This window comes from Labrus mixtus, chromosome 23, assembly GCF_963584025.1.
Source record: "Labrus mixtus chromosome 23, fLabMix1.1, whole genome shotgun sequence".
NCBI classification, from domain to species: domain Eukaryota; kingdom Metazoa; phylum Chordata; class Actinopteri; order Labriformes; family Labridae; genus Labrus; species Labrus mixtus.
In genome coordinates this window covers 16383001-16402150 of record NC_083634.1, presented here as the reverse complement: position 1 = coordinate 16402150, position 19150 = coordinate 16383001, and the positions used below count along the sequence as shown (strand labels likewise).

At 40.3% G+C, this 19150-nt stretch overlaps 2 protein-coding genes across 6 annotated transcripts in view; both read right to left on the bottom strand.

Annotated features, from left to right (window-relative positions):
* Window positions 1–55: 55 nt before the first annotated feature.
* Window positions 56–14651, bottom strand: LOC132958146 (protein mono-ADP-ribosyltransferase PARP14-like). Of its 2 annotated transcripts, none has more exons than XM_061030776.1 (15): window positions 14352–14651; window positions 12437–12570; window positions 9159–11270; window positions 7840–8076; window positions 7518–7742; window positions 7114–7180; window positions 6617–6763; window positions 6420–6479; window positions 5943–6119; window positions 5443–5581; window positions 5288–5343; window positions 3270–3992; window positions 3033–3166; window positions 2756–2933; window positions 56–2142 (listed from the first exon to the last, which is right to left on the bottom strand). In XM_061030776.1, the coding sequence occupies exons 1-15, from the start codon at window positions 14524–14526 to the stop codon at window positions 1862–1864; spliced, it is 4845 nt and encodes a 1614-aa protein (XP_060886759.1). In that variant the 5' UTR covers window positions 14527–14651; the 3' UTR covers window positions 56–1861. The 2 variants fall into 2 exon arrangements, with proteins under 2 accessions (XP_060886759.1, XP_060886760.1); XM_061030777.1 differs by having other exon boundaries at window positions 9159–11267.
* Window positions 14652–15174: 523 nt separating this feature from the next.
* The window catches only part of LOC132958540 (C-type mannose receptor 2-like), a 5935-nt gene continuing 1959 nt past the window's right edge, over window positions 15175–19150 (bottom strand). For all 4 annotated transcript variants that reach the window (XM_061031446.1, XM_061031448.1, XM_061031447.1 and 1 more), the window contains 3 exons: window positions 18701–19087; window positions 18214–18546; window positions 15175–16741 (listed from right to left, as the gene is read on the bottom strand). In XM_061031446.1, the coding sequence (XP_060887429.1) occupies window positions 16398–16741; window positions 18214–18546; window positions 18701–19087 (1064 nt within the window). In that variant the 3' untranslated portion in view covers window positions 15175–16397. The remainder of the gene's footprint in view (window positions 16742–18213; window positions 18547–18700; window positions 19088–19150) is intronic.

Sequence of the window (19150 nt, the reverse complement as noted above, 5' to 3'; positions counted from 1 at the left end):
TTTATTTACATCCTCAAAATCGTAAAAAAAAAAAGAAAAACATACCACAAAAATAATAGTTTCAGCATTTTATTGTAGGTGTTTCAGTGACATTGTTAAAGGTTTTATCCAACTTAAACTTCCAATAAAGGTTTGAGAACTGTTATTGTCATTCTTTTATGTGTAACAAACTAGATTTTGTGAAGACCTGGCACATCAATACAGTCCCTCCTCCTGATTAAACAGTTACTCAACTCTAGTATCTCATTTGTACCGTGCTCCCAACAAGGATAAGCAGTTGTATTTTTTAATCAATTAGAAAGGTTCTTTAATATTGACAATAAGGGGATAGAGGCGTGTTCTACTTTTGAGATTAAAATTTGAGTGTCAGCTGTTTCTCTTATATTTCAATTAATATGGAATCTCTTACCATTCTGCACTGAGTTCCCTGAATAAACTCTGACCCAAAGTAATAACCCAGACAGAAAAAACCTGCATAATAACAAATCTCTAAATGTATACACAGCATATATACCGCACGCATGCACCATCCATTATCAATCAATCAATCAATCAATCAATTTTTATTTGTATAGCGTCAACTCATAATAAGTGTTATCTGGAGACACTTTACAAACAGGAAGGTAAAAGACCTTAATCTTTGTCTTTTAACATTACAAAAGAGCAGGTAAAAGACCTTACTTATTGTTATGTTACAAAAAGCAGGTAAAAGACCTTACTTATTGTTATGTTACAAAGATCCGGCCTATCCATCATGAGCACTTTAGCAAAGCAGCAAAAGTTACAGTGGTAAGAAAAAACTGTCTTATTAAAAGGCAGAAATCTTCGGCCGGATCCCCGGCTCATGATAAAACGGCCTTCACGGGCCTAGACTGCGCCGTGCTTGAGAGATGGGATAAAATGCAGGAAGAGGGATAGGGAGCAAGGGGTGGGGGGTGGGGGAGGGGGTGTTGTTCAGGCAAGCCGTCCATCAACAATCCGGTGGGGAGGGGGGGGTTGTTCTGGCAGGCCGTCAACCAACGATCTCGAGGAGCCTAAGAGAGCTCAAGAGCTCCCAGGAAAGTAGGTGGTTATTATCTTTTACCACTTTTGTCCGTTCGGGGTCGCGGGGGCGCTAGAGCCAATCTCACCTGTCATTGGGCAAGAGGCGGGGTACACCCTGGATGCTTTGCCAGTTAATCACAGGGCTGACATATAGAGACAACCAGCCAAATACACCTATAGGCAATTTAGAGTCACCAATTAACCTAATGAGCTGGTTAATATTAATGGGCGGAGCCTGAGTGACGTCACCCATCTGTAACTGCAGGGGACATTTTTGTTTCAATAAATGTGGCTGACCCTCGATGAACTGCAGGATTTTGTACTTTTGGCTTTATCTTTCAACACTGGAGGCTGCCACTTGGCAGGCACACACACACAGACACACATGCACACATACAGTACATAAACGTACAAGCTTACTTACAAACAAATCCTTCTTTAAATAAAACTTTTTTTCACTAAGACTTTAAAGAAAATGCCCTCACCTCATAGAGAGATATTTGCCAAATCCAAAATAATTGCACTCCCCTTAATATGAGACAATAAAGAAAAAAGAAACAATTACATGGGGGTGCTGGATAGCCTAGTGGATACGTCCCGTGCCCCATGTTCAGAGGCTATATCCTTATCACAGTCTCTCTTCTCCCAGCATATCCTGTCTCCCTTCAGCTGTCCTATCCAATAAAGGCAAACTGGCCCTAACCTTAACCCAAAAATATCCTTCAAAAAAGATTACATGAACTAAAAGAAGGCATTTGAGGTTTATATCTAATTTTTATAAATCACCATCACCTGACAGTATGCAGCTATGTCTTCTTCATTTGAAGGTGATGAGGTACTCTGGGTAGGCCTGGTCATCGTGGAAGATCACAAACATGGCGGGTGTCTGCAGGTTGTCCACCACACTGTCGAAGCAGTCGGTCCGGTCTGCGGCTCGAGGCGGGGGGGCTCTCATGGAAGGAGCACCGACAGTGTGACGGCCGGTGAGGACTCGAGCGACATACATTCGCTTCAGGCCCAGCGCGTCTGGTGGCGAAAATCCACCTGCTGAATAGTTTGCATGGACTGCGAAGTAAACTCCCTTTCCAAAGCGAGCAGCTGTGAGGGGGGGGGGGGGGGAAGAGTATGTCAACTTGAAGGCATAAGAGGTAGACTTCAATCACTCAAGCATTACTGAAAAGCAATTAGAAATTTGTTATTTTTTACTGCAGAGACTCTGCCCTCAGATTTTTGTTTCTGAGTTGTAGTTTTGTAGCTGTTCTTGGTGCAACTTTAAGTCGATCAGGTTACAAAGCCGAGTCAAAACTTGGTTGAGGGGATGCATGAGTGCACATAAAAATAAAAATAAAAACAGGAAAAAATTGCATTCTGCTTTAATACATTGTTTTTGCTAACACTGCTCCCTTTATAAATTCTATCTCAGGCTTAGCCGGCATCAGAGCAGCCAACTTTCCAAGGTTGCATTAACAGCCAGCAACCTTTAAATCCTACGCATTCTACTCTTCAAAGAAAAAGTTGGACATTTAGGTAAATTTGTTGATTTGCCCACCCCAATGATGTAGATTGAATAACCAAGCCAGCCCACACTTACACAGCTGGTACAAGGAGCCGGTTAGCTTGGCCTTGGACTCAGCCAGCAACAGTTTTGCTCACTTCATCGACACTACTAAATGTCACATAAAATGTGAAACACGTGAACAAAACTCCTCACCATGTGTTCCTGCGTAGGCTCTGTCAAACTTGTCTCTCTCGATGCAGTCGCATGACTTCGCAGATGTGCCGTGGTAAAGAGCCTTCTCCCCGAGCTCTGCTGGACCGTTCTTGGCAGATATACGCTGCCTGCACACAGAATAGGCTTGCCACAGGTAGCTGTTTTGCACACGCTCAATCTGACAAAGGCAAAAAAAAAAAAAAAAAAGATTATTCTCTCCTCATTTTTATAAACAAACAAAGGGAAAATGTATGTACTTTTCAGTTCGCATACTCACTTTGCAAATGTTATATTTAGCCGTCCGGAGGAAACCTTGAGCCACATTCAGGTACTCTGGTGAGGTAGGCTGCAGCTCTACCTTTTTAAAGACTTCCTCTTCCATAGGTTCCCAGTGTTCTGGAAACTCTAAGGCTAAAGTAGGAGTCAAACAAATGAATGGTAAAGGTTGGAGCACTAACACTAGTTGTGGTATATAAACTTTAAAAAGCGTAAATATCTGCGCAATATGACATACTTGTTTCAGTCTTGCTTCTTTTCACTTTGTAAGTGATGCCTGTTACCCAATCTGTGGCTTCTCCTGCCGTCAGGTTTACTTTCACCTTCACGCCGTCTGGTGATGTTATGTCTACTGACACGTCTTTGTTCAAGTTGGCCTCCTCCAGCAGGTAGTTGTCATGCATACTCAGCTCTCGCCAGGTTCCCTTTATGTCCTGAAAAGACCACTGGACATTCAGAGCCAACATTGCTTCTTCTTTGTCTTGGAGATCTTTGCACAGCGCTTTTTGGATTGCTTTGTTTACGAGCTCAGTGACACTCAGGACGTCCTCTTTAAGGCCTTTCAGCACGTAGACGTCTCTCCTTGAACCTGTCCTCTCTTGAGCGTCAACTCCGGCTGCATTTTCCGATCTGTTTCCATCCGACCCTTCAGATCCTTGACGTCTCTGAATCTCCAGGCTTATCGCTAAGACTCGGACTTTTGCCTGCACTGCCTCCAGCTCCATGGGTTGAAGCCTGGAAAAGTCGTGCACATCCACCACTCTCTCTTCGAGCTGCTTCTGCAGGAGACCCTCCAGATCTCTCTTGATGGTCCTGATGGTGTCTGGACCACCACAACTGATCACACTTATCACGGCTGGTGGTGGCTTAAAGGGGAGGAGGGTTTTGTCTTGAATTTCGGACGTTGTGAAGGAGCTTGACATCTTTGTTTTCCACTTCTTGAGCATTTGTTTAGCTTTCTCTACAAAAAAAGGAGAAAATGTGGCACCTTATTAAAATCAATGCTGGAAGCTCAAGTAACCAAGAGTGTTTATTAACTATCACTATCCCCTTAATTTAGAATATTGCTTATCTGATCAATCAAATGCACAACCATGCCCATTGAAACTTCCAATTGACTCACAAACCATTTATCTGGCTTTAACCAAAGTTACCATAAGATAACTTAAAGGCTTAATATGCGATTTTTCACACTTAAATGTAATAGAAATCAAGTATATCCTCTGAAAATAACTCTGTGAGTCATGACTGTCTACAATGGGTGTAACACCAGAGTCCCACTGTCTGTGATGATTTCCAAGCCCTATCTTCACTTTGTTTACATCACCAGGACGGCCGGCCGACTCATCCCCTCGTGTTTAAATATGGTTTTATTGAGGGACTAGAGAAAAGAAGAATAACCTACTGTACTCACTGCTTAACTGTGTTTCTAGATCACGGTCATTTCGGGTATATTTACATGCAGTGTGAAGATACGAGCATAATATAGATCGCTAGCATTAGCATGCTAACACAACAATGCAGCGCGAGTTGTTTTGGTTTCATGCTGTTGCTCAAGTGCGACATCTGCTGGATGAAAAAATTGCATATAAAGCCTTTAAGAAAAGCATTACATCATGGGAAATTCTGGTGGAAGAATTTGAAAATTGCATCGACAAAAAACCAATGACATCACAAAAAAAAGAGTCTTAGGTAAAAAAAGAAAAAATCATTAAGACAGTAGGAATATCATTGTAATATCTCAATGACCATTGGTAATGGTCGTTATGCTTTGGATAGACAATTGTCTTCTATTTGGTGAAAAGGATAGTTGTTTCATTTTTATTTTTCAAATGTGGTTGTAGTAAATGTATTAGTCACAGGAGATGCCAGCACAACACTTTTGATTAGGAACCAGTATTGACTTAAAAGGGTGAACCTAAATCATCGATGATTAGAAAATTTGTACGACAGAGCCTCAGTCGAATGCCACCCTCACAGTCGAAGATAAGGATATTTCCATTTCAGCTAAATGAGGGTGTTTAATGCCTAATTTTACATAGATTTGTCTATTTTCTCCAAATAATTAATGACCCTCCTTTCAACTCAAGCTCTCATTGGCTGTTATAGGCTGTAAACAGCAACAACGGGGACATTCCTATCATGCCTAGCTATACTTAAAAATTAGCGTACAAACAAAGGTCATAAACACGGTAAATGTGACTTGATAATAACTTGGCCAATGTACAAAGTTCAGCCATTATAATGAAAACAAACCTTTCGTGGTGAGGTGGCGAGCGGCTGTTTGTCCAAAGCGGTTCTCCAGCTCTGATCTGAATAAACGCACAACAGTTGGGAGAATGAAGTCAATGCTCAAACTGCACCTTTGCCTTCAGTTGTTTATGGACGCTGGATTGAGTTACATGTCTGACCTGAACGCCTGAAAGACAGGTTGTTCCAGGATGACGATACGGATGATTGAGAGAGAATTTGGTTTCAAGTCCGTTATGGCTGAGGTCATGCCGTCCAGCATGGCTTTACAAGCTTTAACAAAGTCCACGCCAGCAGCACCTGAATGGATATGATAACAATCAACAGCCACCATTTGAAATGTGTCAAGTAGTTATCAGTTTATTTTCCCATTCAGTTCTTTAAACTCTATTCAATACTGTTAATCGCAAACTGTTACTGGCCAGTGACTAAAAACCCATCCAAATCCAATCAATTCCTACTTATTGATCCATTACTTGTTTTACTTGTATATTTTATAGTGAATCATAAATTAATTGAAATGTATGGTATTCTAATACACTAAAGGACATTTAAATCCTGAATTTCTTACTACATTTAATTTAAAAATTTGGACTTGACTATTATGCAAAAGTGCTTTTAAATGCTGACACACACAGAGCTTTATTCCCTCAGTACTAACCTGTATTTATAGCTGGGAAAGCTGCAGAGCAGTAGCCTTTGTTCTCACACTGCTCCAGTATTTTCTTGCACTTCTTACGAATTACCCCGGGATCACCCATGAAACTAGCATGAATGATTTCTTTACAGCCTAGCGATCCAGGTCCTGTAGTGTGATAACGGTCTGTTGGAGTGCCCACTGACAAAAACCAAACAAAACACTATTATTTTCTGTGTAAGTTGTGGTATGCTTCAAATATACAAGATGTTAACGTAACAAGACTTCATTCAAGATTCTCCAGGAATACCTCCAGAAAATTCAGGTCGCTTTGGACAAAAGCGTCTGCTAAACCAGCAAGGAAATCATGACTTAAGAGCAATAAACCATGACCAGACGGTGATTGCAAGATGCTGATGTCAGCAAAGGGCCACCCAAACCTCAATCAATGGAAATGCCCCGGCCAAATGATTCTTAAAACAATTTTTCTATTTATCTTACCTCTGGCTAACTCTGCTTGAACAGTGGACCCTGCCGCAGTCAGAATGGCTTTGGACACACCTGTGGAGTTTGTGTACATATGGTTATTGTAAGATGTAACCTATGTTACTTAAGTGTATACTTAAATCCATTGTCAGGTGCTGTGGTCCTGCATGTGTAATTTTCAATACAATATGAAGAAAATACATCAGCAATACCAGATTGATTGCTGGAGAAGTCTGTCGTGTTGACAATGACATCAGTGGTCTCATGAATTATGTCACCATTGACCATCTGAAGCTTGACTCCACCCAGCATAGCTGTGACCTCGTCATTGCTTACGGAGACATGGCGGTAGAAGGAAGCTGAAGTGGTTTTAAAAAAATAATAATAATTAAAAAATGTATTACATTTGTAAACGCAATCAAAATATTCTGCCTTGTTTAGCTAATTGTTTTACAACCTACGTGCACCACTAGCCTAGCATACATATTAGCTAAAGGCCAAGGAAGACAGCTACACATTATTCTCAGAATGTATGAAAACAAAACAAAGTCAAAGACCGCTACAAGACTCAAGATGAACACAATGTATTTGATGTTGAAGTTACCAATAGATTAGAAGCCTGTTAGCCATAACTTAAAAGTGGGTGTATTTCTTTCCACGTGTGGCCCTAAAATAAGTATTTTGGTAGAAAGTATCTGTTCATGATTACCTTGGTTTGGATTGGCATCATTTGTAAATCCTCTGAGGTGCAAATGTTCCTGCGCAGACTGGAAGGCCTGTTGGAACAGAGCAAATGGTTTCACATAAAACAAAAGCAAACTTATTTAGTGGTTATTTCCATCTGGGGAATAACTCCACTTATAAAGCATAGTGAAGTTTTCATTCTCTTTTGTAAGTAATTATTTTGACTTGGCGGCATTCTCGAAATACTGTTGGAAAATACTTCCAATCTCATGGTGGGAAAACCTTCTCTAAGTTGGTATTCTACAAAGAAAAGTACATTAAATGAGGTAATTTCTTTAAGGGCATAATATAAAGATTACCATGGTCAAAGCCTACGAAATCAATAGTAGATGGTTGTATGTATTGTTTGTGCCACAGCCTTCTCCATACCTTGCTTGAGTCTTTGTCATCCAGGTGAATGACTGTACGGACAAGGAAAGCTGTTTTGCTGACTCGGTTCTGTTCAAATTCTTTGATCTCCTCCAGAACAACCCTGGAAGCCACACTGTGAGGAAAACGCAGAGCAGCCCCACAGCCAAGCACTGGAAGTGCAACTGAACTACAGCCTCTGATCCCACAGGAAGCCAGGATTTTCCTAATGCCTTGCCTCAGAACCTGTAAAATTCAAGGATTATCAAGGTTGACAAACAAGACACAATAACGCTAGTAAAACCAAGCCTACACAGAGATACTTATTGTACACCAGATTCACCTGGACTGCAGATCCTTGTTGGTGATTATCCCAGGGAACGAGGTTGAGGAAGATAACTCCTTTAGATTGAAGTCCAGGCAAGTCCTCTACCAAAACTGTGTCACCAGGCAATGTAGCTCCCCCTGCTTCCTGGTAAAACTTTGCAGTGAGCTGATGTCCAACCACTCTGGACAAAATGTTTCCAATACGGGTAGAGAGAGGATCGTGCCCCGCCATTGGACATACCAGATAATCCACCTAGATGTATGCAACAATGTTCTTCATCAGATAATCAGATATTGTGATGTATCTTTATATGATAGTCAACTATCCCTTTCTTCTTTATGCCCTCCAGTTCCACACCAAATTCCCATATCAGCCCATATGAAATTCAAGCTGAACCATTAAAAGATATTTGGGCAACATTACGACATACCCAGCCAACATCTTCTGGGCCCGGTTGTTTCAAATGTTAAAACGATCTGCAACACACTAATCCTGGGTTTTCAAAGAAAAAACTGCATAGGATCGCCCTGATCAAAGTACAGACATTTAAGGATATCTTAATCTGAATTACCAGGGCTTTTAAGTGGACTTCACTTTACATAGTTTGTCCACAGGGAGTGCCACAACCCACAGAAACTGAAAGATCCTCACAGTTGCTTTAAATTAGAAACGTCATGTTTGATACTAAAGCTATTTGGTGAAATATTTTATGGGGACAAAATCCTTCATTGTGGAAATTCTGTTTTTTTGTTTGCTATTGAACAATCTGATTTTAAGATTTCGTCCTATCCAACAGGAATGATGAAATTTCTGTAATTAATTTTTTTGTAAAGGGACCAAGTACATTATCTAATATGAATACTTCCATCCGATGCATTGTACCAGATTTAGCCTAAAGCCTATTTTGGTTTTCAGTGAAAATGGTGGAAGCTGGACAGCTTTACGCATTTGGAAATGTGCTGTAATTGGCACCAAAGACAATAGACTTGAAACTCAGAGGAAGATACCAACAAGATTCCATTTTTTAAAGCAGTTTTGAATGGTGAGGATGATTGTTTTGGAGAGGAGGATAACACTGCAAGGTCATTTGGAGACATGATGTTTGAAGCTTACAGCCTGCCGAGCCATTGCTCCAATATTTTTTGTGAACCTTGATGAAGCTAAAAACCTAATCAGGGTTGACTTGTGGCCTTCTCCACTGACAATGCAAATTGTAGACTTTCCTGGTCCTACACATAAGCAAGTGACTATGGTACATCAGAGTTTTTGAAACCCTGGCTGTTACGAATCACAATTAACCTTCAGAGGTTTAATATCTCAGCATAGTTTCTCACCTGCTGGGTCTCAATGGTTCCTTGAATGATCTCAACATGGACATCTTCTCCAGGAAATCCAGCAGTTGCTCCTGTTGCTGCATCTTGTGCAGTGTTACCCCTCTGGAACTCCCTACCACTTTCATTTTTTCCTACAATGATCCCTTGGAGAATCCTATCACATGCTTCCTGCATTGCCCTCACAATATCTTCCCTTGTATCAATCAACATGATTCTGCTCAGATTTCTGCCTTCCTGACTGCTGAATTTCTTCACTGCAGTTGCGATAGCCTCAGAGCACACAGTGACCGGAACACCATACAAACCAGAGCTGATACAGGGCATGGCTATGGACTCAAAATCCATCAATTCTGATAAATTCAGAGCAGACAGGACTGTTTTTTCCAGCAACTCCCTCTCTTTGCCACCTGATTTCCCACCTATCGGTCCAACAGCATGCAGCAACCTCTTGCATTTCAAGTTCCCACCTGTAGTGACTACCACATCACCTGTAGGTATTTTTCCAGTTTGCTTTACAAGTAAACTGCTCTCCTTCTGCACCATAGGGCCACCAGCTTTGCTCAGTGCGGCAGCAACCCCTCCACCATGTTCAAGTCTTTCGTTGGCAGCGTTCACCAGGGCATCAGCATTCTGTTTGGTGATGTCCCCCTGACACACCAGCACCTGAAGCCCCCGTTGAAGGCTGTAAGTAGCAAGGGTACAGGATGCCAAACCCTGTCTTGAAGTACCAGGTTGCTCTTGAAGCTGTAAGAGACACTTTTGAGAATGAGCAACACTTAAAATGTTCTCTCTGCCAGAGGGACTTTCAAAATACCTCACTGCCCCTGGCATGTCAATGGTGACTCTGTCTTGAACAAGGGAGTCCAGAAATGGACCCAGCCAGTTCCTGACCTCTGTAACTTTCCCCATTGGACCTTCCAGCAAAACCATGGGCCTAATGGAAGATGTCAAAGGACGGATGGTAACCCCAGAATGGTCCATCTTATGCAGCTGCAGTAGTTCTGTCAACACTTGTGCTAACTCTGGGAATGGAAGAATAACTTGGCCTTCAGTACTAGACTGGTCCAAAATGAACTCTTCGACAACTTTAGTCAGCTCTTCAAACTCCTTGGTGTGGCCCAGTAAGCACACCTTGTTGTCTGAGCTAAACGCAACCTGAGCCCTATATTGTTCTTGGTTCATCTCATTAGTTTTGCACTTAAGCTTTTCCTGAAGCTCAGATGGAACAACGGAACAGTAAGGAATATAAAATTTGTCTTCCTTGAACTTTTCATGCAGTTTTCTTTCGGTGTCATCCAGTTTATCATCAGAGAAAGTGAATATACAAAGCTCAGCATCTCTTAATTCTACTTCCACTTGATCTCCAACATCCAAAAAGTCCCCTAGCATCCCTGGTTCTCCAAAGGCCTTCCTCAAGAAGGCCAAAAAGTGTGGGCTCACGTCAGAAACTGTCCTTTGTAGCACCAACTTCTCCTCATTAGAGATCATTTGTCCAGCCTTGAGGACTTCGTCCATGGAACCTTCCAAGACGATCTGACCTACATCCCCTTGGGTGACCTTCATTTCTGGAAAATCTCGTCCCAAACTGTTCTCAATCTCTTTCCAGAGGAGGCGGAGTTTGGCCTTGCCTAGTCGCCGAGTGCTGGTTTGTTTCTTACTTGAACGTAGCCCTCGTTTAATATTCAAGTCCTCTACAGCCATCAACATGGCCTCCACCTGTGGACACCTCCCTGCAACAACAGCCATCCCAACCTCGCTGTAAACATTCACATCATATGTGATCTGAGCTGAGCTGCAGGACTGAAGCAAAGCTCTAACTTTGTTAGGTTCAACCTCATAGTGGCACATGTAACCATCAAAGATTTTGGCTGCCATACCTTTCCAATCTGTGTTGTCATGAACAACATCAGGAGGAGGTATACTCCTAACTATCACCCTACCTTCCTCTGGGAAAAGCTGGGCAGCACAGGAAACAGAAGCAAGTTCTTTCTCAAGTGCTTTATTAGCTTTCGGGCACTCCTTTAGGTAACGAAGGAGGTAATTATCACAATGTAGTTCATGTTCTTCCCCACTTGTAAGAAAGCTAGGAGTTAGAGATGACGGCAGACTCTGCTGTAGAAAAAAAAGTTTTTATCTTAATCCTTTAAATGTTTCAGACACACAGAATATGAAGAAAATGACAGACATCCATTTTTTAAATCTGAAAAAAAACTAGCCTTTTCACACATTACAAAAACTCTTGAAAAATTCCTGAAACTTCCATGATGAGTGCATTCAAACAGACACATTTTTCATCCTGACTTCATCCAGATGTTTTCCCTGCAAGAAGTCTGGAAATTTTAGGAAATGTTCAGGAGTGGGAGTGCAAGTTTGAAAATGCTGTGGGCTCTGAAAAACTTTGACTCATTCATGGGTTTATGTTTTCCTACATTTATATCAAGTACGTTTTTTTAATTAAATGATTGTTGACAATATCCAACAGAGTTTCAGGAGAAGGACCACACCTCAACAACGCCTCCTCCGGCATTCTTAAACTGTCTTCTCTTCTTGTGGTCTTGTAACCTGCAGCATTTTCTTCCCAATTCCCTTTCTTTTTCTTCATCTCCTTCCTCCTATTCATAAAGTCCTGAGGGGGACCCACTACTAATCTTGAAGCTCCCCCACACTGTGCACAATAACTCCATGACTATAAACTGTATAAAAAGCATTTGGAGCTCCTCCTGTTGGTTGGCTGCAGTATAGGTCATAAGCCCCACCTCCTCCTTGTCAACAGATGGGAAATAGGTCAAACTATAAATTTAAAATTCAAGTCAAAAACTTTTTTTTCAATTATGGTTTCTGTCATCATAGCCAGATCTTAACATTCTAATATTTATACTCAAGTGTTAATTTTTCGTAGACTTTGAGTGTTAATTAGTAATTTGAAGCTAAAAAAAAAAGCAGACGCTATGATTGACAGCTCTGTTGACAAATGCTGTGTGCACCTGATTAGTTGAGGACTCTGACCAGCCCAATCTGTATGTGCTCATTGCAGGGGAATTTTGGCCTCATTTTTTGTAAAAACAGGAGAAGATGGATCGTCCATATTTATTTTAAGTCAAGGAGCATCACCAATCCTTAAGCAGCAACTTTTTTGTGTGTATATTTTTTTTAAATAATATTCTTGGCGGTGTGGCCCTTGCCCTGAAACACAAACTCTGAAGTACTTTGAAGTATTTTAAAGTCAAACATAACTCAGCAGGACCCTTGCATTCAGTGAGAAAACATTCCACACTAACCTCTGATAAAGAGAAGTTCGGCATTGGGCTCATTGACTTTCTTCCAGATATCGGGCTGCTTCGTACAGTCAGTTTCACAGGACCACCAGAAGACTCCAAGACGTGCTCAGATCTCTGCAGGACCCTCTGCTGAGCTAATACAGAAAATAAGATATTACACATTAGCACTTGTGTCTTTAAACACTGACTTTTTAGGTTTTTGTTTTTTTTTGCTGCACCTTTCACCACAAACTATTTATTCTGCCTCTGTGTGAGTAAGAGTAAAAATATGTTTGTAATCTGGATCTGGAATTTCTCCTGGCTTTGTGCAAGCTAATCTTGTTGGTCAAAACAGAGTTATACTTTCACTTTCACCAGCAATTATATACCAGCAGTTACACAATCACAGCAAAGATTAACAAGATGACCATGAAGACAGGCACAATGACGTCAAACGATTAAAAAAATGACCGAACAAGATTGGAAATGTACTACAAAGACCAAAAAAATGATTGCACAGAGAGCCAAAATTACAAAAACACTACAAATAGTTGCAAAATCAAATTTACAATAGGACAAAGGAGATGACAAATAACTACTGACTATGAAGAGATTCTTAACCTTAAAACAGACAAAATGACAGTAGAGGTGCAAAAGGTGAAACAACGTCTACAAAGAGTAAAAAACACAGAAGAAAAAGAGCTCAGAAAGATGCTACAGATGCACAACCAGATGTAAAATAAGTACAAAGGGTGTAATGAGTGTAGCTTGAGGTCATTATGCGGAGGCCTATTTGCAGTCAACTCCTTTATTCAGGGACAGGAAGTCTCTTACATATCTGCGCCAAAGAGTCCATTAATCCATCCTCTTAACTAGTGTTGGATGACAACCTTTCTTTGTTGACAACCAAACAACATTCCTCAAATTGAGATGATGAGAGAGGTCATGTGGTGTACTGATTAGCTGGAATGACATTTGGACATGTACACTCTAAGAATTTAGGACGTTTTCTGACCCGATATTTGAGTTGCATGATCAATTTTTTAAAGTCATGTCAGCTAAAGAATGTCAGCTGCTCCCGTCATGGTTTGATGCATTTCTGGCACATTTGGAATTTGGTTTTTAGACTTCAACTTTTCTTTTCTCTGTGGGAGTTTTTAAACGGAAACTTTATCGACAGGTGTCAATGCTCCTTCCTGATTTAACATATATGATTTAACATTTCAGATCATGCTTGACATGCTAGACCACACTGAAAAACTTTATTCTGAAAATTTAACAGGATGTTTGCTCATTTATTATCGTTTCCCTGGCTATATTTTGAAAGTCCAGCTTTTGCCCATGACATTTGCCCTTTGACCTCCTCATCTTTCTTCGTTGTTGTCTCTTTGTTTCATAATATTTCTCATACCAGATATTTTCAAGACTATTGTGTGACCTATAGCTCTGTGATTATGGCGTGTGTTTGGGTTAAATAATAACACTATAAAATATTATACACTCATATTTAACTAGATCCACAGATAATATGAGACCAAAAATATAAAAATCTGTAATTTCACACTGTGGCGCAGCCTGAATCACATGTGAAAGTGAAACAATAGAAGTTTTTTTTTTTTTGGGGGGGGGGGGGGGGGGGGGTGGGGGGGGGTTAAATTTAGTCGACAGCTGATTTTCAGTTGCTGGTTTATGTAAAAAAAAAGAAAAAAGAGTAACAGTCAGAAAGTTTGAATGTGGAGCTGAAAGTAATGAAATCAGTGTCTGTCCTTGTAAACGTTTTTGCGCGTGTTCCCATTGCATACTTTCACTTTCAACTTGCACACGATGATAATCATGAAGTGGAAAAACAACGATTATAGGACACAAGCAACCCCCCCCCCCCCCCCAAAAAAAATAAAAAATAAAATAAAATAAATAAATAAATCACGTAACTTACCATCCCGATCTCTAAAAGCGATGCTGTAAACTTTGTCGCTGACATTTGTCACAGGTCCGCAGTCCCCTCCTCCGGATCTGCGGCGAATTTTAAAGTGACTTTCGATCTTCTTCTTCTGCTCTCCGTCCACGCTTGCACACTCGAAGAAGACGGGGAATTTGTAGGGACCCTCCATTTCGTAAACACTTGACTTTTGTTTTAAATAAACTGGGAGTGATTATGATAGGAACCTACAAGCAGCGGCGGGGTGACAGCGCTCGAGCTGGACTACAAGTGAGAAGTCACAACCCTTCCTTCCTCCCTTCCTTCCTTCCTTCCCTTTTTTCTAAATGTTACTACGGTGGCTGGGAAGTGCAAAGAAAAATTACAAAGTGTTAAACACTTTTACAAAATGTGAGACAAATTTACATTTTGAAAAACATTTTTATATTTTATGAAACAAAATTACAAAACCAAAAACGCTTACCAAAGACAAAACAAATTTACAAGATGTGAAACACTTTTACAATCGCTTTTTTATATGAATTGTTGCATTTATTTATATATTTATTGATGCATTTATTTAATTATTTATTTATTTATACATTATTGTATGCATTTCTCCCAACATTTATTCATTTATTTATACTTTAGTCATTTTTTGTCCCTCACAGTCCTTATAATCCCCCTTTAAACAAGTTGGTCTCCTGTGAAATTCCTTGAATGGCCACCAGAGGGCGCGACGACTCAGGAGTTAGAGCTCGAGCCTTGCATGGCGTTGTTTTCAGTGTGTTTCTTGTTGAATAGGTCATCTTTAACTATCATGGTTAGACAAATACATATGTTTTAATCAGTTTATTCATTTTATTTTATTTACCGACAGTTGCAATTTTTCATTTTAGAAACAAACAACAAACAAACCTGTAAAGTTTACATTATGAGTAAATCATCTATTTAGCCTACATGAAACTGAAAAATGTAATCATGACAAAAAAAAAATATGCTGTACATCACTGGTTCTCTACTGGTCTAGCCTCAGTACACACTATCAACTCCTTCATGAAAAATCTTTTTAACCACTGAGATTTACTTAATAGAAAATTATGCCGTTTGAGCCTCAGGTTGTAAAAACATGTGACAGAACGAAACAAACATGTTTAAAAAAGGGCTTGATAAACTTTATGACGCCACTTTTCTTTTCTTTTTTTTCCAGGCACACATTCATCTCCCACTGAAAACATCTTCATGACCCACTTTTGGGTCAAAACCCACCAGTTGAGAATCACTTGCTTTAGATGATGTAACCACCACCAGATTTTAACAAAAAAAAAAAAAAGTCAAATATTTTGTCATTGTGAGAAGCAAACAGTATAGACGTGCTGAAAGAGTCACTCTTTCACACAAGAAACTTTAACTACTTTAACAAGAAGCTTTCTTGATTCTGAATGAGCGGATAGATTGAAAAGTTGTATAGCTGTAGTGTGGCTAATAATAAGTAATAAGCCATATTAATTTCATAAATCCTTGTTATTTGTTATATAACCACTCGTTTAACTGCAAAAACAGAGAGCGTTATTGTTGCTTAAAGGCTTTATATGCGATTTTTTGATCCAGCAGATGTCGCCCTTGAGCACCAGCATGAAACCAAAACAACTTGCGGTGCATTGTTGTGTTAGCATGCTAATGCTAGCGATCTTTATTATGCTCGTATCTTCACACTGCATGTAAATTTACCTGAAATGAGCGTGATCTAGAAACACAGTTAAGCAGTGAGTACAGTATGTTATTCTTCTTTTCTCTAGTCCCTCAATTAAACAACTTTTATACACGAGGGGAGGAGTCAGCCGGCCGTCCCGGCGATGTAAACAAACTGAAGATAGGACTCTGAAAACTCTGAAAACATCACAGACAGTGGGACTCGGGTGTTACACTCATTGTAGACAGTCATGACTCACAGAGTTATTTTCAGAGGATATACTTGATTTCTATTATATTTAAGTACGAAAAATTGCATATAAAGCCTTTAAGGAAAATCCAGCAGAAATATAAAGGGATTAGGTTGGGTGTTTACTTTAAAGCACAGATAAAATTAAACTTCTCAGTATCAGCCTTTTTGACCCATTTTCCACTTTTGGTCATGGCTGCAGCATGGTAACATTTGTCACACTCTCCGTCTGAGCGATCCCAATTCTCGTAGCTGACCAGATGGTCATTGAGCCAGAACCACAGATCCATAACACAGGTGTAGCGCAGTCCCAGCCAAACATGGTCGGTTGAAGCATTTTTGGCTCTGGCTTCAACCCATCTCTGCTGGTTAAGGTCGGTGATGGAGACCAAGTCACGGTGGTGCTCTCTGCAGTAATTGACAGCGTCCTGCCACATCATTACTTTCTGGATCAGGATCACTTTGTCTGTTGTGGAAAAAAAGAAATGACACAGCACAAATGCAAAATGTTGAAAACGCTGTTTGCCATTGTTTAAGACCAACAGATATCCTCAGAATCTATCATTCTATGTTCAAAAGTTAGTGAACGGGACAGAGAAATTTCGATCCGTGAGTTTTGGCGCCCACCGACGGTCTCTGAGTGCAACTGCCCTGTCGTAAAACACTCATAGTGAAGTGACATAGCCAGCTTGGCACCAGACTTGCAGCTTACTGTATACTGCAACGTGTAGAATCATGTCCAATATTTACTCTAGGCTAGCTTGTTGCTCAGAGGTACTCTATTTTTTTTTCTCCTCTCAGCTTCATCCGCCATCGCCCTTTTTCCATTTCTTAGCCTCTGCCATTGTATCAAACAGAACAGAGACGGGCTAACTGGCTGTTTTTCTAAGTTAATGCTGGTGTGTGAACTAGTGTCGTAAAGCCCAATGCACATTTTTATGCCAAAGTGACACAGTGATGTAAACAGGAAATGGGGTCGCCCTGTGGACATGGGACTGAAACAATTCTCCCTGTTGAAAGTTATTTTTCTATTAGACCGACTCTGAAACTTCTATTTCAAAACAGTCGCTTAAAGCTCCCGTGAGGAACGTTGATTTTGGCGCCCCCTGTGGACAAACTCCTATTTGTTTGTTGAACTTGTGCTATTCATCTGTAAGCAGCATTCTCTGATTAAAACTCAGTCTTCCTTTTGATTTCTTTTAAAAGTCAAATGTATCACTCAATGATGAATTCTTTGCTGTGTAAAAACTAAACATAGGCTGTTTTGGCACTTTTGGCACCCCACCGTGGCCACATGCATTGAAAATCACAATATGTAAATAATGAATCTTCTTGCTGCTGGTCTTTTTTGCTTTCATGTGTACCATAGAGGCCTCAATAATCACTCCAGTTCGTTTTAATAGCACTTTGTGACGTCTGCTCTTGAAAGGTGTTATAAATAAACTTCACTTAATTACTTATTTACTAAAAATCCTCACAGGAGCTCTGGGTTCATGTAGGTGTGACATGGAGTTTAAGGTATTCCCATGTTTTATGTTTTGGTCTAACTGATATTCGATTAACTATACTCAATAAATTAATTTGTTATGCTGATGACATTTAAGTCTACTTGCCTGATAACACACTTTGTTTGTAAATTTGTCTGACTCTCCTTAAATATTCAAAGACTGGTGTTCTTTTTATTGTATCTGATAGAATTGCTTCCAAGGTTTCTAATGGTTTTTATTGACTTCCCTCAGCAATTAAGTCAAATTCTCGTATTATAATATATACATTATATTTCTAAAACATTCTCTGTCAAAGGTGCTCTACCTTTGAAAATTAAACTTCACCAAAACATATATAAACTAGAAATATAAATACTGCAGATTCTGGTGGCTCTTTTGACTGATTCACTGCTTGGAGAAAACAATCGAGGCAGACCTTTGCTAAACGTACCTTTATAGCAGACAAAGTGTTTTCTTTCATTACAGGCAGCAGAGTCCCATTTTCCTTCTCCCTTTAACACAGTTGCACATTCCCCCGCGACGCCATCCTTCAGCAAACCCAGATTCCAGTGTCGGAAAGATGAGTTGCTCCCATCCGACCAATACCAGGTGTCTCTGAACAGGCCGATCCACCTACCAGTGCCATTAGGGTTATCAGCTAAATGAGCTAGTAGATCTGGTCCACTGACCAGGTCTGTGTATTCGGCTCTGCAGTAATTCTGAGCCTGTGTCCAGTTCATTGACTCGTTGATGCAAATTAAGCTTTTTCGGGGTTCCTCCGTTCCTGTAGATGTTCATAGGAAACATATATTTTACCACATTTCCTAACTTAACACACAAACCATAATTTCAGATACATGAGTATTACTTGACTCTGGGTTCAGATATTGCCTTAATTAAAGTATAGTGTAAAAATAATGTATGTATAACTTTCTTACCATTGAAGCATATAAATGATATGTTCATACCACAGGGGGTATCATGTATTTCTCCTTTCTCAAGCCGCGCACAGTTCTCAGGACAGTTTCCATTAGTTGGCTTAGGATCAGGAAAGTAAGCATTAAGCTCGTTTAATGCCACCCCTTGCGTCCCTGGCAAAGACCAGTGCCACATCCTTTTGTCTTGTCCTGGGTTGCTCTGAAGCCCGATCCACGCTTCCTGTGTATTCACAATCTTACGGAGGAGTCTCTTCATGTCTGTCATGTCAGACACTGTAGCCAGGTCTGTGTATCTCTCTTTGCAATAGCTCCGAGCTTCATCCCAGGTCTTTGCCGTATCATTGAGGTGGTACTCAATGTGGTGACAAGTGAAGAAGACACACTGACCTGAAACAAGAAAAGTAATACTAAGCACGTCATATTGTGACAACTTGGGGCCACTTAGCAGGG

What these genes read in the sequence shown, in the direction of transcription:
- LOC132958146 (XM_061030776.1), bottom strand. Translation starts at nt 14,526, where the DNA reads ATGGAGGGTCCCTACAAATTCCCCGTCTTCTTCGAGTGTGCAAGCGTG. An exon ending in AACAAGGATCTGCAGTCCAG is followed by an intron (nt 7,743 to 7,839) that starts GTGAATCTGGTG and finishes TGAATTTTACAG; the next exon opens with GTTCTGAGGCAAGGCATTAG. An exon ending in CTAAATATAACATTTGCAAA is followed by an intron (nt 2,934 to 3,032) that starts GTGAGTATGCGA and finishes TGCCTTTGTCAG; the next exon opens with ATTGAGCGTGTGCAAAACAG.